Source organism: Humulus lupulus, chromosome 5 (genome assembly GCF_963169125.1).
Source record: "Humulus lupulus chromosome 5, drHumLupu1.1, whole genome shotgun sequence".
In the NCBI taxonomy this organism is placed as follows: domain Eukaryota; kingdom Viridiplantae; phylum Streptophyta; class Magnoliopsida; order Rosales; family Cannabaceae; genus Humulus; species Humulus lupulus.
The window spans coordinates 196,442,896-196,463,050 of record NC_084797.1 but is presented as its reverse complement, the minus strand read 5'-3'; the positions used below and the strand labels follow the sequence as shown (position 1 = coordinate 196,463,050).

The following is a 20,155-nucleotide window of genomic DNA, read 5'->3' as shown; positions in this document are numbered from 1 at the left end:
GACCTGTCACTACTGAGGAACCAGCCTCAGCCTCAGCCCCAGTCTCTAACTATGTCAGAGCGAACACTCGAGATGGATTCAAGTTGTCCGCCCCCTTTTGTTCATCCTTCCTTAGCCCTGGGCAATCCCTCTTGAAGTGCCCAACCATCCTACATAAGAAACATGTCTTTGCTCGACATTCTCCTAGATGGTGCCTCTTGCACCGAGTGCATTCTGGGTAGAGTTCCAGTACTCATCCTTGCCCCGATGTCTTATCTGAACATTTCAGAACCTCTTTTCTATTCCAGGGGTACTCAAAATGTTGCTAACTTTTCTTTCCTGATCACTGGGGCCTCCGCCCCTGCCTTATCCAATAAATGGAGGTATCACTGCCTAAGCTCCGCACTCTCCAACACTCTCCCTCCATATCCCATTTCCTGTGCTCTCACCAACAAGAGCCCTCCCTACCACCTAAGCATGGGTAGAGATCTCATGTACTAAGGCGATTCTAATGCCCTGAGCTATCCCAGAATTCAATCCCTGAATAAATTGCTCTTTTTGAGCCACATCTGTGGGTACTATATCAAAAATAAACTCGACCAACCCGTCGAATTTGTTAACATACACTGTTACTGTCGTGTTTCCCTGAACCAGGTTCAGAAATTCATTTGTCTTTCCAGTCTTAGCTACATTACAATAATATTTCTCATTAAGCAACTGCCTAAATTCTTCCCAATTCATTGCAGTTGTATTTTGTGTCTAGATACCACTTCTTACCAAGTTCGGGCATCCTCCTGTAACACATACGTAACACAGATCACTCTATCGTGACCCACCACCCCCATACTGTCGAGGATGGAACTGATCATGCCCATCCATTGCTAAGCTCTAAATGGATCTAGGCCTCCCTCAAAAATTGGAGGGTAATATTCCTGAAATATCGCATATAATAATTCCCACCTGTTCTCAACCATAGGCTGAGCCAAAAGTGGTGCCACTCCTGGCATAACAAAGAAAGAGGTGTTCCATGATAGAACTTGTTGTTTTAAACACCTAATCTCTTTCTCTTTCCACTGCAATCTTGCTTACATATCTGTAAACACTTGCTGCCAATTCTGAGGGATAGGCACAGGGCTTAGGCCCTGGCTGTAATTCCCTGTCTCAATATAAACACCCCAGGTTTCATTAATTTCCTTGGGTACATAACCTCTGAGTTCGTCTGCAATCAATAACTTGACTCATTAAGCATGATAAGCACAAAAAAAGCCTTCCCACAGAAAACCAAACAGCACCACATTCACATACCACTGTAGTGCTGAAAATACATGCCCATAAAATTCATGCATCAATCAATAACCCCTGCTCTTCCAACAAAATTTCATGCTCTTTACTCTAACATGCAAATAAAACATCCATGATCAACCGAGTAGACAAACACATAATCATATCAATAGTTAAAGGCCAGGCCCTATCAGAATATCTCATGCTTCCTAATAAGGCATGCAGGTAAGACATTTATATCCTATTTAAGCAGTTACACACATAACCACATAAATAGTTACTAAACCCTGAGTGAAGCTTATCCTTGGTGGCGAGTGTACATGACCAGCTTGTCTTCAGGAACCCTTAACATTGGCACACTCTGATACCAAGTTGTAACGCCCTACTACCCAGGGACCTTTACACTGTGTATTTTTAATAGTGTTAATCTCGCTAAACGAATCATTTGGCCATAACCGTGTAACTAAACGTGATTAATGGTTTAGGGTTGAAAATTTTGGTAAAAAGGTACAACTGTTTCAATAAAACGTTTACTTCCATACATGGGATCCCAAACTATATTCAAAAAGGTTAATTACAATTGAAAAGTTACAACCAGCCGACCTAAGCGGCAAAATAGGGTTTAACCCTAGTTCCTCTTTAAAACCTCGGTCGTGGTGGTCGAGCAGCCGTATATCTGCACATCATCACCTGAGCTCTCCAACTTAAGGATGGTCCAGCTTTCTTTTCCCTTTACCTGCACCACAAAGCACCCGTGAGCCAAGGCTCAACAAGAAAACTTAAACATGCTCATAAGCAATTAATAACACATTACCAAATAATAATAAGCATGGCTAACAGTAATAACCCTACTTATTCATGCATACAATTTATGTAAATTACTACAATGTCATATGGGGCCAATAGCCCAAGATAAATGATCAATGAATCATACCAGGGACCGTTGCCAAAAATACATGATTAATGAATCATAATGGGGCTCAGCGCCCTAGGATATGAGACTAATGAGTCACTGCGGGGTCCTTTGCCTCATCCTCTGTATAACCATCCTTGGAACTGGCCCAGCATACCTAACGCTTTAGTTTTTCACGACCAATAGGTCGGTCAAGCATATGTCACGCTCCTGATTAGGCATGACCATATTGACCAGCGCTCAGCGCACTATTGTCTCCCTTGACTTATAAGTCAATTCTTTTCGACTAGTGCTCAACGCTATAGCTGTCCTTGACTTATAAGTCAATTATTTTCGACCAGCGCTCAACTCTATTTCCATCCTTGACTTATAAGTCAATGCTTTTCAACAGGCACTCAGCGTGCTAATGCCGTTCTAGACTCATAAGTCAATGTCTGGGGCCCAACCCTAGGATATGGGACTAATAATTTACCCTGGGGCCCATTGCCCTATCCTCTATATAACAAGCCTTGGAGCTGGCCCAGCGTACCTGACGACCATTAGGTCAGACAAGTGTATAATGCGCTCCTGGTTAACCTAACCAAAATCACCAGCGCTCAGCGCGCTATTGCCGCCCTTGACTTATAAGTCAATGCTTTTCGACCAGCGCTCAGCGCACTATTGTCGTCCTTGACTCATAAGTCAAGCCTTTCTCAATCAGACAATGCAGACAGGCATATATCATATATCAGATATCCAAATACAAAGCATTCAACATGCTCAATCAACAATCCCAAGCATTCTGATAATCATGCACATTCTCAGGCATTCATGCCCTATTCATACTCATGTTCAACAACTCGAGACAAGCCATAATCACATGTATCACATATCGAGTGCAGTTTTCTTACCCTTGGTCCAAGTACGGGTTACGAATGAATGACCCTCGAGAACGATCCCAGTTTTGAGCCCCTAGCGATTACCTACTCACAACCAAGTATAGAATCCCATCAAAAATGAGTAAATAAAGGCTTTCGGACTGGGTCCTAGCCTCCGAGACATCGAATCCTACTAAACCGAGTAGTAGGATCGACTAGAGCTGTAGAGTCCAAGAACTTTACTTAGCTAATTGTTAGTAGTATTATAGTATGTTTAGTGTTATCTTTGTTACCATGGATTTTTGGTTCAGACCGGGATTTATTTGGACACTCATAGTAGTACTTATAGATTTTCTAAATTTAATCTATAGTTTAAGAATATTAAGTATAACCTAAGGTTTGATTAATGTGACTGATATTAAGGATTATATTTATTATATTATAAGGTTTAGACATCAACCAATAGGATTTTAAGCACATGTTATGAATGGTGATTAAGGATTAAAGATTTTTGAGGATTAAATTAAATAAGGGTAAAGTTTGAATGATATAGGGTCAGTCAGCAGCTTTGAATACGTTGAAGGCTTAGTCAAGGCTGTTTACTCCATTCAAACTTAGCTAAAAATGTGTAATTTCGTGTTTAAATATTCAGCGTGTGCCGATATATCGCAGATATAGGGGGCGATATATCGCAGCACGTAGATACGGAAAACACGAGACGATGCACGGTCGCCTCGGGCATACTGGCCCAGGCGATATATCGCCTACAGGGGGCGATATATCGCCTCCTTCAGCATGAATTCAAACTCTTTTGAATTCATTTCCTTTCAGCCATTCAAACTCCTTCAACAGTCCAGCATCTTTTGAACGAGTCTTCAGCCTCTGCTGAACGATTATTCAAATGATTTTCACCTAAAAAGCCATTATTTTTATTCAAGTAAAATCAAGATATTTTCATTCCCAAACTCTATAAATAGGACCTAGTACCCAGCCATTATTCACCATTTGCTCTAAGTTCAGAAGCTGCTAGTGTTAAGTGAGAGTGAGAGTGTAAACACCTGGTTTGGGGAAAAACTATAAGCTTAAACATCATAAGCTTATCAAACACTTTGGGAAGTGAGTTCTATAGTATTTCGGTGGAAGTTAGATTGATCTTGCAAATCTTTAAAGTAAACCCGAAACTCTACTTCATTTATTTCATGTTATTTCCTTTCTCAAAACCTTCCACTCAGTCCCCTAACCTCATTCTTATTTTGGTTAGGGAATCCAAGTTCTTAAGCATATAAGTCGGTAAGTATGTTTTTATGGTTTAGTTTTTCCATCTCTTTCATTTCATCTCCTTTCTTTAGACTCACTCTTTTTTATGGTTTTAGGAGTGTTCCAAAAAGTCCCAACTCAGTCCATTATATCCCGGTAACTTTGGTAAGGAAAATAGGCTAGAATCAATATGTTATGTGCTTATGTTATCTATATGTTTTATGTTATTAAAAGTGTTATGATATGTATATATGTTTGTAGGCTTGGGCATATGACCCATATGACTAACAAGACCCCAAATGGGTTATGGGCATATGACCTACTTAGCTAGTAGGACCCCACTAATCCCATGGGCATATGCTTGTTTAGTCTATGGGACCCCAAGTAATAATGGCCATTATAATAAGTGTATGTTATATGTATTATGTTAAGTCTTTATGTTTTCTTATGAAATTATGTATATGACTATATGTTAGATTTTCCTTGCTGGGCATTAGGCTCATTCCTTTCTGTTTTATGTGCAGGAAAATAAGCTTTAGAGGCGGTAAGATTCGTGACGCTTGGAGGATGTGTATCGATGATGAATGGAGTCAAGGGGCCGAGCGTTATTCAATTCGAGGATGTAGTTTCGGTTTTATGTCTTTTTACATGTATTTTCCGCACTAATTATGTAATGTCTTATTATTTTAAATTATGTTTTTTTGTTTTAAAGACAATGGGATCCCATATCCGTTTGGTATTTACTTTGTAAGTAACTCTTATTTTTTATAAGTTACTTAATAAAATTATAGTATTTTCGCAAATGTAAGTTCTTTTGAGGATTTTATGTATAGTTTTGTTAATGGTCCAAATAGTCTAGAGTAGTGGGTCATTACAAGAGCCCTTAGGTTTGAGTTCTTGCACTCAAAACCTTCCCAAGGCCCAAAATCCCTTAAGCGTCGCGGCCACCAAGCATTTGAGCCGCGACTCACTCAAGCCAAGATGCCCAAGCCTCATCCCTACTTGCACCTGCGCCGCGACACACCCTAATAGGCGCCGCGACGCCAAAAGCCTAGAGGCACCTGCTTCTCCTTCGACCAATTTTAGCCACAGCGCTCTAAGATTAGGGTCGCAACTCAACATGAAAACTCTAATTTTTCTCCGTTTTCCTCAAACCAAATCCCTCCAAAAACCTAAACAAACAGTACCCAAGCTCGTAATTCAATCCTAGAACATCATCAATACATCCCAGGCAACAATACCCAAATTACAAATGAATCAAAAACTCATCAAAACACAAAAATCCAATCAAACTCAATACTCAGAACTTAAATCTTAGATTACCTCTGATTAATTAATTTTCCAACTAAATCCTCCGGCTATCAAGCTTCTAATCTTCCCTAGAATCGTTATGACTCTAACCTTTCTTGAATTTGAGCCCTAAAACTCCAGTTTCCTTTGAAAACGCTAACAGACATCAAGTGAGAGAATGGGAGAGAGAACGAGACTGTTTTCTGAGTTTTATAGTTCTGAGAGGTTACTTCAAGCTTAAGTAACCTTAAGCAAATCCCAAGGCTTGGGGTACCCAAAAATGTCCCCGATGGAAAAATAGTCAAAATCTCCAAAATTCCCTCGTGATCTCACTAACTCCAAATATATCCTCACATATTTATTCTCATTACCCAATATCTCGTTAATGTACTAAATACCCAAAATACTCATTGACTCTCCCCGAGTCAAGTATTGGTCTCGTTGTGACTTTCCCACTAGCTTTCTCCCTAGGATGCCAAGTAGCCCAAATATATCCACATAATGATGTGCTCTCACACATATATCTCATATATGTCAAATATACCTATAACGGGCTAAATTACAAAAATTGTCATTTTAATTAGAAACAGGCTCACCTTGCATATTTAATACACATAAACATGCATATCAAGTAATATTATAATATAACTCACATAATCATATAATGATATACATATATACCACATAAACACATAATTTCCATAATTTGTCATCCTGGTCTCCTAATCAATGCCCTAAGGCTTATTAGGTAATTTAAGACGTTACCACTATGGTCGGCATAGAGCGTCCAGGCAAAGGATTCGACAAAGTCTCTGCTGACAACCTAAGAGGCTTCTGCCAACCACGGATGTTGTCGTTAGAACCTATACCGACTACACAAAATTTGTTGTCGGTAGATGGTGGCTTCTACTGATGGGGTTGTACCATCAACGCAATACCAACAACGCGTTGTCGGCAAAAGGTAATACCGATAAGTTTGTGGCTTCTACCGACCACACATGTGGGTAGAACCTCCATTTTTTGTAGTGAGGTGGGTCTACTACAGGTGTTAATACGAAAATTTCATCTTAGAATATCTGGGTGCACCACGTAACAGAAGTTCTGTTACCAATTTGTATTACACGAATTTCTAAACAAACATGTACACTCTAATTTAATAAGAACGTGTGATATTAATTTTAATCATACAATTTTATAATGATGTGCTCCTGCCAAATTTAAACAAGTGCGTGGTTAAAATTGATTCTGTGATCTGTCTAGAAGAAGAATCTCATTAATTTGTTGACAATAACTAACACTATTTTATTAAAAAAAATTGCAAGTGAATGATAAATTAGGGAAATTATCTGTCACAAATATATATATGGAAGAAAAAAAATCTAGATTTTCTGAGGTTTTGAGAAAGGGAGATAAAAACTTGTAATCATGGAAGTATCACAAATTTTTTAATGTATTTTTAAAACTATTTCAAATTATCCTATTCACACATTTTGGTCGAAATTAAGCGTCGCCATTAGAGATTTTTCTTAAATACTTTTTTTTTTTTATACTTGTTACGGTTCTTATTTTTTTTCTTCAAAAATACAATTTTCAATGTTTCATAATTACAAAAATACAGATTTTAAGAAAAACAATCTGAAAACAACTCATGACCAACAAAAAAATAATATATATATAAATATCATATCAACTAAAATCAACAAAAAAAAACTTAAAAACAACTGAAAATAACTTAAAAACAACACAAAAAATAAAAAAAGACAACCGTAAAAATGTTAAAATTTTCTTAAAATCGTAAAAATGAAAAAATATATATTTGACTGTAAAAACATAATTTTTTTTAACAAAAATTAGTATTTTATGTAAAAATCTCTTTACTTTATTATTTAATCAAACATTTTTATTTTTCATTTTTTTATCCATACTTTTAAACATAAATTAAAAATATTTACGTATAAAAGTTAGGAATACTTATAAATAAAGTTTAAAAATCTAAAATTAAAATTAAAACTTTTTCTCCTTTGATGATAAAAATATGTACATAGACCCTACAATTTACTTTAATATTTTCTATTTGTAAAAGAAAAACGACAAACTATTTTTTATCTAAGAATTGAAAATGATGGCATGGCACAAGCTCCAGACTATTCCCGAAAGGCTCCTCTTTGTCGCATATCACTCTAGTTAACCCATCCTTATTCTAATTTGTAGGTTTTCTTTTAGCTATTTTTTAAGAATTGTTTTTTTTAATATATATGTATATTTACAATTTTAAAAAAAAAAAAATTTATATTCTCATCAAAATAGATCAATAAATTAATAAAAGTTTTGAAAATTAGTATTTATCAAATAAGAATGTTAAATATGAATATTACACGTTTGCATAAAAAAGAATACAAATTAAAAAAAAATCACCTTTAATCGGTAAACTTTGACCAAAATAAAGGACTACCTAGTGTAATTCGAAAAAATTTAAAAATATAATATTTTTAGAAATGTAAAGATTGTTTTTTTTTTTTTGTACGTAGTAAGATTTCATGAAACTTGAAGTTAGAACATTAAATGAAGGATGTTTATGAAATTTCACTTTATTTTCCCTTTATTTGTCACTCCATATATTAATATTCTTGTAAAGAAATAGCCAAATAAATAACTCCGGCTGGCCGTCAAATTATTACCTTTTTCTTTTCAATGCAATAATTTTATCTTTTTTTTTTTTTTCTTTATATAAAGAAAGAAAGAAAATAAATTAAAAATAGCTTATAGAGCCAAGAGCCATATTATATGCTAGTAGTACTGGGGTGAGAGTTATCATACGATTTCTAAGCAATAATAAAATGCAATATTGTTATAAATGTGCGTGACGAAGGAATAAAAATATTTATATAATAAGGTGAAAGAGACTATTGCGATGCCAAGCTAGTGAAAGGAATCTTATTATACATACATATAAATATATATATATATATGATATTCAGTCATCCATATATATATATACACACATGCAGTTCTCAAAAATAATATGACAGCTCTAATTAAGTCTTTAAGTTTATAGAAATCTTGATTAGTTTGACATAGGAAAGAGTGATTGATCAGTTACATGCATCTTATCTTCAAGAAAACTCTTGAATATTATTAATCTATCATTAATCACGTATGTATCTATATATTTATACGACTGTATATATTCAAATTATTTTTGGAAGATCACGGGACAGTCCGTTAATTGATTGCCATGTGATCACATTAATCAGTATCTCTGGCTTGTACGTATAAATATATCAATGTATTTACACATATATTATATATATATATACATTATTAATTATTTTTATATCATCATGTCATCGCCCCTGGCCCTATATTATTGATCGATATAGACAAGGCCACTCGTTTTGTCCAATATTATTCGGCTAAGTTTCATATCATATAAATATAAATGGACAATTCTCATTTAGGAGCTTCACTTTAAGCCATGTCGGTAGGGTTCTCAGTATTTCTCAACCCGTAAATAGTTTTCGGTTCGAATTTTTTTTATGACCGTATATATTGTAGCTATTTAGAGCATCCTGCAAAGTTTCAGAAAATTCTGAATAGTTTACAGTACCGAAAACTAGGTTCAAACATGTTGATTTCCACGCGCATAAAAAAAATTAGTCACGCGTGCAACAACATGTTTGAACCAAGTTTTCGGTACTGTAAACTATTCGGAATTTTCTGAAAATCGCACTGATGTTCTAAATAGCTACAATATACACGGTCATAAAAAAAAGTCGCGCCGAAAACTATTCACTGGTCGACAAACACTGAAAACCTTACGGTAGGACTCTTTTTGAAGGGTCTACCAAAGAAATTTCTTAAATATATATATATTTTTCTTAAATATATATATATATATTATTGTACATACGTGTATAGAAGTATGATAACCCTGGTCGACTCATCTCTTTATATATAAATATATATATATATATATATTCATTTTCTAACATTCCTGATTCACCCTTTTTCTTTTTCTTTTTTAATATTCACGTTTAACATTGCATGATCTAAATTAGACTCTATTTATATTGGGATATTTATTGCAAAATACTTAACTTATTGTGTTTGTAACACATAAGTACTTAAGTTATTTTTTTTTGTGACGAAAGTAGATTCCGTTCATATTTTGGTACAGTTTAGTGCATCTTTGTTTCACCGTTAAGTCTACTAACATGGCATGAATTTTACTTATAACTTCGGTACTTTTGCTATAGATATCTCTTAAATTTTGTACTTTCGCCACAAATGTCTCATAAATTTGGTATTTTTGCCGTAAATATCTATTTAATTGGAAACTTTCGCCTACATGTCACAATCGAACTTAGCAGTAAGAATTAACGATTATACTAAACTGCACCAAAATATGAACGGAATGTACTATCGCCGTAAAAAAAATAACTTTGTTACTTAAATACTATAAATATAATAAATTATATAATTTCACAACAAATATCTCATTTATATATAAATGATGAATATATGTTACAAGAAAGTAGATCATGCAAGAACCGAAGTTGGGGCAGAGAAGTAGATAAATAATATTATTGTCCATTATTTTGGTGACAAGTACATGTACTATTTGTAGGCTACCCATTATATAACAAACACTTTTCTACACTCTCCTAAACTTTATGAAACCGTTAGTATCTAGAAAAGAAAGACTAACTAAAATCCCTTCTATCTTATAAAATTATTCCATACAATAAATAAACAAATATTTATTCTTTTTAGCTGCTAATCAATTTTATCTTGGGGATTTACTTATTTAGTATCCTATATTCTTTTCAAAGTATCATTTTGGTACTTTTTTTTTTCAATAGTGCTCATATGATATCATATATTTTAAAATTATACATATTTGGTACCGTAGACTCAAATTTGATAAATAAAATTTTATCAATATGATCAAATTGTCCTAAGTTATATGTAATTAAGTAATTTAAATTGAATATAGAATCGCTTATAATTGAGAACAATTTAATTAAATTGGTAAAAATTTATTAACAAAATTGAGTTTAGGGTACTAAATATGTACGATTTTAAAATACAATATATTAAATATGAGCATTATTGTAAACTCATGATACCAAAACAATATTTTACAAAAACAGAAGATACAAAATGATTACCTATTATTTAATTTATCACATCAAATAATATTGCATCAACTTTTTACTAACGTCTCATATAACTTTTATCGTACTTATAAGCCCTACAAGAAAGAAAGTAAAGGAAAAAAAGTTAAATGCAATAGAAGTGGGTCCTTTGCCCTTAATTAGTATTAATTACTGCCATGGTTATATCGATCATAACAATATATATAAATTGATACATAGCTACATGCGTGTGAAGGAAGAGGGGCTGATAAGGATTGAGGCTCTACAAAATGAACTTATAGATTTTTTTAAGATTTAAGGTGTTTCCTTTAGAATGCAAAATTTGCCAAATAAAAAACAAGAATTGACACAACCGGGGCCAGTGATCAAGCAGAGGAGAGAGAGAGAGAGAGAACGCACTGGATTGACTTTGAATTTGGAGCTCATTGGGTTGGGTCCGAATTTGTGGTACTCGCCTTAGCCCATTTGCTTACGTACACTTGTCTAGAGCCATAATAATAATAATAAAGAACAATGCCCTTGTTATGTAACACGTTATTATTATTATTATTATTATTTGCGAAATCTATCTAATATAAAAGTAGAAATGGTAGAATTAATTGATGATGAGTGTCTTTTGTGGCCTCATGCAATGGTGCTACGGCCGCCATCAAAGATCAAATCCCAAATTTATTAAAGTTTCCACTTTAACAACTTTAATTAAACGCCATCTAATTAAGTGCAAATCAGGAGTAAAATACCACCACTTTCCTAGGAGTCCATTTCTAATTATCTTTATATAATTCTTGCGAATACACTATTATATAATTATCTTTATATATATTTATACACAATCTATAAATATGTATATTGTTTTATATATATGTATGATTTCAACTTGAAACTTAGGTAAAAAGATACAATAAATTACATACATATACACGTAGGACTACATGTGTGCGTATATATATAATTCAACTTGATATCTATTAAAGCATATATGTGATATATATATAACTAAATGCAGAGGCCATTAGCTGCGAATTGCATATATATATATATATATATATATATAGAAAGGCATGTGCATTATTATTAATAATAATAATCTTATTATTTTGTTTAATTTATAATTTTAGATTAATTTTGTGCATGATTTGGCATGCATGCAGCATACGACTCATCCATGCACTGGCAACGAAGTATATATAAATGTATTAATTAATTTTAATCTGCACAACTTGAACTATTTGAATTTCAAAGGAAGGCTTTGTATATGATATTAAAACACATCCTCGTTATATATTCTATTAAACAAAAATAAAAGAAACAATTAGTTTTCTCATTTTCAAAGAAAGTTATGAAGCTAAGGAAAGAGCACAAATAGAAACTAATTATTAAAATCCTTTTGGGTGTGTAAGAGAGATACTAGCTGTTGCTTTTACAAAAGTAACAAAAAATCACATTAATACATTGATCTTTGGCCACTTAATATTACTAGATTGCATGCTCTACTATCTTGTGATACGACCATGCCTAGGTTTTATTTTCAAAACCTAATCAAACCTCCTACTAAGAGCCCTAGGGTTCTATCTTCTATATATGTACTATAGTCTTAATTTTTATACGTGTTAGTTGTTATGGAAGCTAATGAAAAGATAATGTCCATACAAAATTAGTGATTATATTGCTAGCATTAACACAAGATAATGGAATAGTGTCACTACTAACCAAAAAGAAAAAAAAATCCGAGATTAAAATTTTAAAATAAAAAGAAAAGACATTTGTAGTAAAAAAATAATTGTGCGACTTTTTTTTTTTATGTGCACATATATTATTCCAAGGAATTTAAAGCAATGGTAAATATGGGTGCTAATTACCCTTTGCTTATTATACTTGGGAAGGGAAACGATGCAATTTAGCAACATGACCAAACTATATAGTACCCTATATGCAACGTATAAGAATATATTAATTAACTTTGTTGGAAAAAAAATTTGGAGGAAATCTGCTCAATGAGTTATATATATCAAATAAAAGAATTTATATATGAATTAAATTTCGCAAAAAAAAAAAAGAGAAAAGAAAAATAATGAAAGGGGACAATGCCACCACCCACATGGCCATGTACATTACCTCTAGGAAATTCACTCCAAGGGGGGGGGGGGGGGGGGAGCAACAAAGAAAAAATAAACAAAAGGAAAAATTGAGTCTTGTGGGGCAGGCTATTCAGCTATTTTCCCAGGAAAAGAAAAAGTAGGGAGATAAAAAAAATAAAAATAAAAATAAAAAAGAGGATTGTGATTTTTTTTTTGCTTATTATACTCCAATATTATTAAAATTCTTTTTCTTTTGTTCATTTAATTTTCTTTTTTCTCCATCGTACCGTTGATATCAACAATACTGAATGGATTTTGGCGGGCCCAAAAGCTATAATTGGGCTTGGGCTTTGGGCCCTAAGAGAGGAAAACTTCCACACTGGAATTTCTCAACGAGAGGCAAAGTGGACAGGCCTGAACAACTCGGTCACATTCTGTACAGAGGCAGAGATGCCGACAAGGCAAAATAACCACTGAAGCTACTCGCTTCCGACACGCTTTGCAACTCGGTCCCGACGCCGCGGTGACTCGATCCGGGTCGACATAAGCCGACTCGGCGTCCTCAGCCTGACCTTCTATTCCACCCTCCGCACCCCCGGCGCACGATACCCCCCCCTCGTCCACCAAACCCCTTCCCCCGCCGTTCATAATCGCCTGCTGTAATTGGGCCTGAAGAGACGCCGCCGTCGCCTCTTGGGCCCGGACCTTGGCCTGCCAAACTTGGGCCTCCACGCTTAGCTGGGCCGCCCGTGCTTCCAGCTCGGCATTCCGGCGAGTAGCCTTCTCCATCTCCGCCTCCTTCTCTCTCAACCGCCGGGCTATCCACTCTTCCGCCGCGCTCAGCAGCGCACGATAGTGCCTCTGTCTCTTCTCGGCTAATGTACGTCGTAGCTGCTCTCCCTGCTAGGATACGCAATCCCTAACGTAAATTTTCAAGTTTTTGTTTTTGTTTTCAATACTCAAAATTCTCAAATTTTGACGAGAACCCATTTGAGAAGAGACAAAAATGGTACCTGGGCTTGAAGAAACTGATCGATTTCGTCTCTCTGTTGTTTGATTTGGGAAGCGAAATCCTCTGCCATTACAGATAAGAAAGACGACGACGACGATGACTGGTTCAACTGTTGAAGCTGCTGAGATTGTTGTTGTTGATGATGATGGAGATTATGATTTTGATGATGATTATTCTGATTTTGTTGTAACTGTTGTTGTTGTTCGCCGAAGGATAATCTTAGTCCTGTGGAAACGACATTGGGTTGGTTCTGGTTATGGAGTTGGGAGAGGTCGATGAGCTGAGGAGGTTGGGATTGATGAAGAGAGAAAGGATTGATTGGAGTTGTCATTCCAGTAGTGGCAACCGAAGCTTCTCTTCCTCTTTTCCTTGGATTATTATTGGTGGTATTACTCGCTGCATAATGAAATAAGAAAACCGAGTTTATCAAGCAATTTCAATATCATGATATGGATATTAGATTCGAACTTGCTATACCACAAAATATTTGGCTCTTAATTAGTATCGGCAACAACGAAAACTGAATTGGGCAATCAAAGATTATAAATTTTGGGAGAGAAATTGTTGATACGAGAAGTTGTTTACTTACCTCCAACATTGTTAAATATCATAGAAGATTGATCGAGAAATAATCCTCCTTGATGCTGCTGTAATGAATAATCATGCCCTTCTTGTCCGTTTCTGCAGAACAGGAATCGAAAGAAAAAACAAAGGATTAGAGATTGAATAGTTTTGAACACTAAAATAAGAAGGATAAGTTGGGGAGATTAAGGTAATGCGAACCTATTGAGGAGGAGGATATTTGAAGGGTATTGAGCTTGAACAGCCATTTTTAATTAAATGGTGGGAAGAAGTGTTAAGTGGATAGACGGTATATAGCAGAGAAAGTTTGGGACAGAAATGAATGTGCAGAGATATATAAATTTATATATGTATGTGTTGTGTATATGAATGAATAGTATTGTGTCAGAGAGAGAGAGAGAGAGAGAGAGAGAAGGTATTGGTAAAAGCAAAAAGATGACGGGAAACTTAAGAAGATGGAACAATGCGAAGGAGGCAACAATAAACGCTACCACATAGGAAGCATGAAAGAGAAGGAAGATGCCCTCTTCTCAAGCCAAGGCGGACTCTTCAATAAGAGAGAGAGAGAGAGAAGTAAAGATTAGAATTTTAAGGAAACCCCACAAGTAAAAAGAGAGAAAATTTTGAGAGAGAAAGAATAATCCCAAAGGAGAGAAAATATGAATTATGTCTGTCGAAATATGACCAACTCCACCACCACCACCATCACCATATGCTTTTATTTTTTTTAAGCTTCTAGTACCAGTACTGCGTTCCAACTTTCCCTTCTCTTTCTCTTTTGTGTTTTGTTTTGACCTTTGGCCTTGGGTACTTGCTAATAAGCTATGCTACAATAATAATATGCTTTTCTCTCTAATATATATGCCTCTCTCTCACTTTCTCTCCAGAAATGATATAGACAAAGAGAGAGAGAGAGAGGAAAGTAAAGAGAGAAAGAATAGCAGAGCAGAAGAGAGGAAGAAATCAGATGCGATTGAAACGAATCAGTCCAAGAGAGAGACACCTTATTATTCTGCTGCTTCTCCTTTTATCTTCTCTCTCTCTACTTAACTCTTTTCTTTATTATTATTTTTTCTCCTTTTATTTTTGTTTCTCTTCTTCCTCTTCGCGTGGGGCTAACTTTTCTTGAGAGTTGAGAGGAGAGGAGAGGATAGTCTCGTGCTTGCTATCTTTCCTACACCTTTATTAATTAATATTTCTACACCCCATAATTTATTTCCTCAAAAAAAAAAAATTAGTATTATTTTGTTTTACTTATAGAAAAGAATAAAATAATAAATAAAAAGAAAAAAGAAAAAGATGATGTAGATGTAGATGTAGATGTAGATGTAGAGATGTAGTAGTAGTTGTTGTTGAGCGTGCAGGTCTCTCTGCCGCTACCGCTGCCGCTGGGATTGTTTTTATATGGCCCAACCCATGCGCCTCTCGCCAGCTTTCTCCACATCTCTTCTCTTTCTTTCTTTTTTCTATAATTTTTGTTTTATTTTATTAAATATATATATGACTTCATAATATGCTTATTAAATTATTTATGGTTGTAATAAAAAAAAGGCTAGGTCTAAGAAAATTTAAAGCATTATCGTCATGCTACTTACGCAAAATACCAATTAATTAAATAGAGTTTTTGAGTGTTTGAGTTGAGAATATAATGAGTGTATTTTTATAATATTAATAATTATTATAAATATATATATATTAGGTGAATTATTTTTACGTGTAATGTTAATTAGTTAATATATTTTTTCTATTGCACAGTAGATACTAGAAATTACCCGTAATTTAATTTTTTGAAAATTTCTTGATGTTGAAGATTCAAACTTGTAATAGCTATGTTCACTCTTAGTTTTCCCTTATCTTAGAAAATAGAGAAAAAGATCACAATATGGGCGCCTTGACCTAATTGCCAGGTTGTTGGTTGAGCTCTCCCTATTTCTTGAGTTTACAAAATTTGTATTAGTATAAAAACTATAAATGTCTCGTTCAAATTCCATCTATGACTATGTCAAAGGCTAGGGGGGAAAATATGCTTAAACAAACTATCAATATCAATTATATATAAATATTATCAAGCCAAATTTAAATGAGTGATCTTAAAATCAACTACCAACAACAAATCCCTTTGATTGAAAATAAAAAATCCAAAAAAACCTGCCTGCCTGCCTGCCTATATTGTGAATGGTTGGGAAAAGCCTTTCATCGATCAACCAATAAGTTATGTTTCAAGTTTTACTTTTGCTATATTAAGAATTCAAAAATAAACGTACCACATTGTTCAATTAAGGGTTATACGTACGTAGGATTGATGTGTACATGTGTATAAAATCATTTAGTGTATTGTATATATCTATGAATATCAATTAATATAAGATATTATTTATAATACGTATGTATGTAGAAATTCTGAAAAAACGTTTATATAGTCTAACTATATTCTTCAGCCTCTTGTTCTTTGGAGGAATAGTCCATGGTATCTATTGGCAATATGCATGGGACCATATTCTGTTTTGCTTTGTCATGTATTATATAAACATGTATTTGTCTATATATATACACATCATATACATACACGTATGAGTCTACGTATTTAAGAGTATACATCAATCACAGCTCTAAAAATGCCTTATTAGAAGATAGAGAAAGAATATAACTACTTTTTTATTTTTTGTAGTTATTTCTTTTACCAACCTGCTTTGGTAGTGAAAATGATATATTTATGCTTAATATTAATAATAATAAAAAAAAAAAGAGGCCAAGGCTGGCCAGACCAGGGCAGAGAGAGAGAGAGAGAGTAAGTAAATCTCACAAGAAAAGTTTAAGTTGGTATTGGTGATCTTCCCCGAAACCAAGAAGGATTTTTAACTTTAATTTATAATGGAAGCTGATGATAAAGAAGATGAAGAAGAAGAATAGAGGTTAGCTAGTTTTGAGAGAAGAGAGGGGTAATGTGAAAGAGAGTTCTTGAAATGGCATCACGCAATTTGTGTTAAGGGTCCCACCAAAAGGGTAGGCTAAGGCTTCTTTATTTCTTTCTCTCTTCAAAGTTTAAAAATCTCTCTCACTCTCTCTCTCTCTCTCTCTAGTCCATATTGTAGTTCTCTTCGATCTGACCCCCTAATAATATTAATCATCAATATCAATCTCTTTCTCTCTCTATATATATATATAAATTACTACTAGGGAGGGACTGGCTAGTATTACAGCCCTGCACGACAATGTGACACAGACTCTCTCTCTCTCTCTCATACCAACTCATAATAATAAGATCGAGTCATAACTCTTATTGGTTTCTTCTCCCTCTCCAGACAGCCTTTCCTTTTCTTTCTCTTCTCTTTTTGCATTGTTTTTGTTTGTTTATGAAATTATTATATGAATAGATATATAGAGAGAAATTTAGTATACGGTAATTAATAAAAGGGGGCCGGAAATGAGCAAACTTGTTTTGTTTTTACTACTTGGTCTGCCAAAGCATTATCAACAAACAAAGCTATTGTGCAATTAAGGCCATAATATTAATTAATTAATTTCTAGTTGCACTCACTATTATTATTATTATTATTACTATTATTATTATTTGTTACTGGCTTTTTTAAAAAATAATAATAATTGGGTGAGTGATTTTGGGGTAACCAACAAAAAAGCAAGATTCACATGGGTGTTTTAAGATTCATGAAGACTACTACTGATCAGGCTGGATTAATGGATATTATTATTGGTGGGAATTATGTGAACCCCATTTTTATATATATATATAATAGAAATTTAAACCAAGATTGGATCACTTAATAGAGCTGATTTGGTTGACCCTAATTAGTCCTAGTTTTTGTTATATAATTAGTTAGAGTTATTTTGATCGATCAAACCAAACCATTATACTAAGTAAAGGAAACCTCCTATTGTGTGTATCAATTCACTCAACTATTCATTTGAATATTATAATATATATAAGGTGTGTGCTAGCTAATTAAGATATATATTTTTCTAGAGAAATATAGGTAATATTGGTATGTGCATATATATTAACACTTGTACTGTATATGACAATAACTTTGTGCCACTGCCACACCTTGGAAACAACCATAGCATTTCTAAATGATATTGCCAGTTTTGATTTAATATTTTTTTTTTAAGATAAACAAACAAAGCATTGTACCTCTCTATAAGTGAATCTATATGGAGAGTTATATTAATGCATAGAATTCAAACATATATAACAAAAATATTGGTGTAAACAAAAACAAATAGTATTTCATCGAGTCAATACACATAACCAGCCACTGTGGAGCAGAGAGAGGCTTTGAATGGTGAGCTAATAATAATAATAATAATTCAATTTTACTATATTGATGAGAGTCCTTTATTTGAATCAACTTTTTTTGGCCTTGTCTCCTGAGATATACAATTGAACTTGTGCATGGGGTTTGGGGCAGCATCAGAACAAAGTCATGAGATTATTAATTTATTTCGTTGAGAAATTATTGAACTACAATGACTATATTAAATGCCCTCTCTTTACTTGTCGTTTGGGCCAAAAAAACGTACGTTTTACTACTACAACTTCCTATTACTTTCTTCTGTCTTCATCTTAATAGCGAAAGAGTAACTCGAGAATCATGTGTTTTTACTTTTTATCCATGCATGGGGCTCCACAAGAGACAATGAGTAGTGCATATATAATATTAAATTTAGCAATAAACAAATTCTTATGTAATTTTCATCACAAATTAACTGAGGAAGAACTGCGTGGCAATTTAATTTTACTTCTGCAATAAGTTATTTTTTCATAAACTATTTGTAGGGGAAAAAATAATTTATATGTGGAGAAATAGCATTATAAACATATATGTAGTAACTTTTCATCCATGACTATATATATACCTCATTATTTATTAGAGTTTATTATAATTATATGTTTTTGAAGACTTTTAATACTAAAACTACTTGTCGAATTCACATTAATTGGCATGCAACCCCTAGTTAATTAATTCTAGTACTAGTAAACAAAGTCAAATTAATGTTATATTGTTACAAAACTAATAAATAATGTGTTATTTTTGTATATAATAAAAGGGTAGATTTGATATTTTAAATATTTGTCTACCTAAAATCATATTTGTTTTAAAAATAACTCTTAAAATTAAACAATTAGAAAATAAATCTTGAAATCATATAAATTTTGCACCGTTATAATTTTATTAGAAATTCCAACAAATAAGATTGCATTTATAAATTTATTTTATATAAAAAATAAATAAATAAACCTTTACTTTTTAAAATAGGATAATATCTTATAATTTGAATATTATTATAAAATGTTTATAATTTAACTTTTTTGTGTGTTTAAATGCATGTGAAAATTTATAAATTATTTTCTCATAAAACTTTATATTGTAGAGTTTTATTGTCAATAATGTTAATTTGGAATTTATAACAATTCTAAATTCTAAATATATGGAAAAAAAATTAATTATAAAATCTTTTATAAATTATAAGGTATCATCATATTTTAAAAATCAAAGATTTTTTTATTTAGTATTTACATTAAAATAAAGGAAAATACAATAATATTTAATTTCTAAAAAATGCTAAGGTACAAAATTTTTATTATTAAATACTTATTTTTTAGGGATATTTGAGTTGAAAGTACCCAATTTATTGTGTTTGTAGCGCTTAAGTACCCAAGTTTCTTTTTAGCGGCAAATACCTTCTATCTATGTTTTGGTGCAGTTTAGTACAACCGTCAACTCTCA

At 33.3% G+C, this 20,155-nt stretch overlaps 1 protein-coding gene across 2 annotated transcripts; it reads right to left on the bottom strand.

Annotated features, from left to right (window-relative positions):
* Positions 1-12,711: 12,711 nt before the first annotated feature.
* On the bottom strand, positions 12,712-15,570 carry LOC133778008 (BOI-related E3 ubiquitin-protein ligase 1-like). 2 transcript variants are annotated; one of them, XM_062217808.1, is made up of 4 exons: positions 14,610-15,570; positions 14,416-14,507; positions 13,828-14,222; positions 12,712-13,717 (listed from the first exon to the last, which is right to left on the bottom strand). In XM_062217808.1, exons 1-4 carry the CDS (start codon positions 14,654-14,656, stop codon positions 13,172-13,174), a joined length of 1,080 nt encoding a protein of 359 aa, XP_062073792.1. In that variant the 5' UTR covers positions 14,657-15,570; the 3' UTR covers positions 12,712-13,171. The 2 variants fall into 2 exon arrangements, with proteins under 2 accessions (XP_062073792.1, XP_062073793.1); XM_062217809.1 differs by having other exon boundaries at positions 12,712-13,714; positions 14,610-15,567.
* Between the last annotated feature and the right edge of the window lie 4,585 nt (positions 15,571-20,155).

Bases quoted from the DNA above. Each gene is read 5' to 3' on its own strand.
- LOC133778008 (XM_062217808.1), bottom strand. From the start codon at position 14,656: ATGGCTGTTCAAGCTCAATACCCTTCAAATATCCTCCTCCTCAATAG. The intron at 14,508-14,609 runs GTTCGCATTACC...CCTGTTCTGCAG, and splicing joins AATATCCTCCTCCTCAATAG to AAACGGACAAGAAGGGCATG. The intron at 14,223-14,415 runs GTAAGTAAACAA...TTCATTATGCAG, and splicing joins GATATTTAACAATGTTGGAG to CGAGTAATACCACCAATAAT.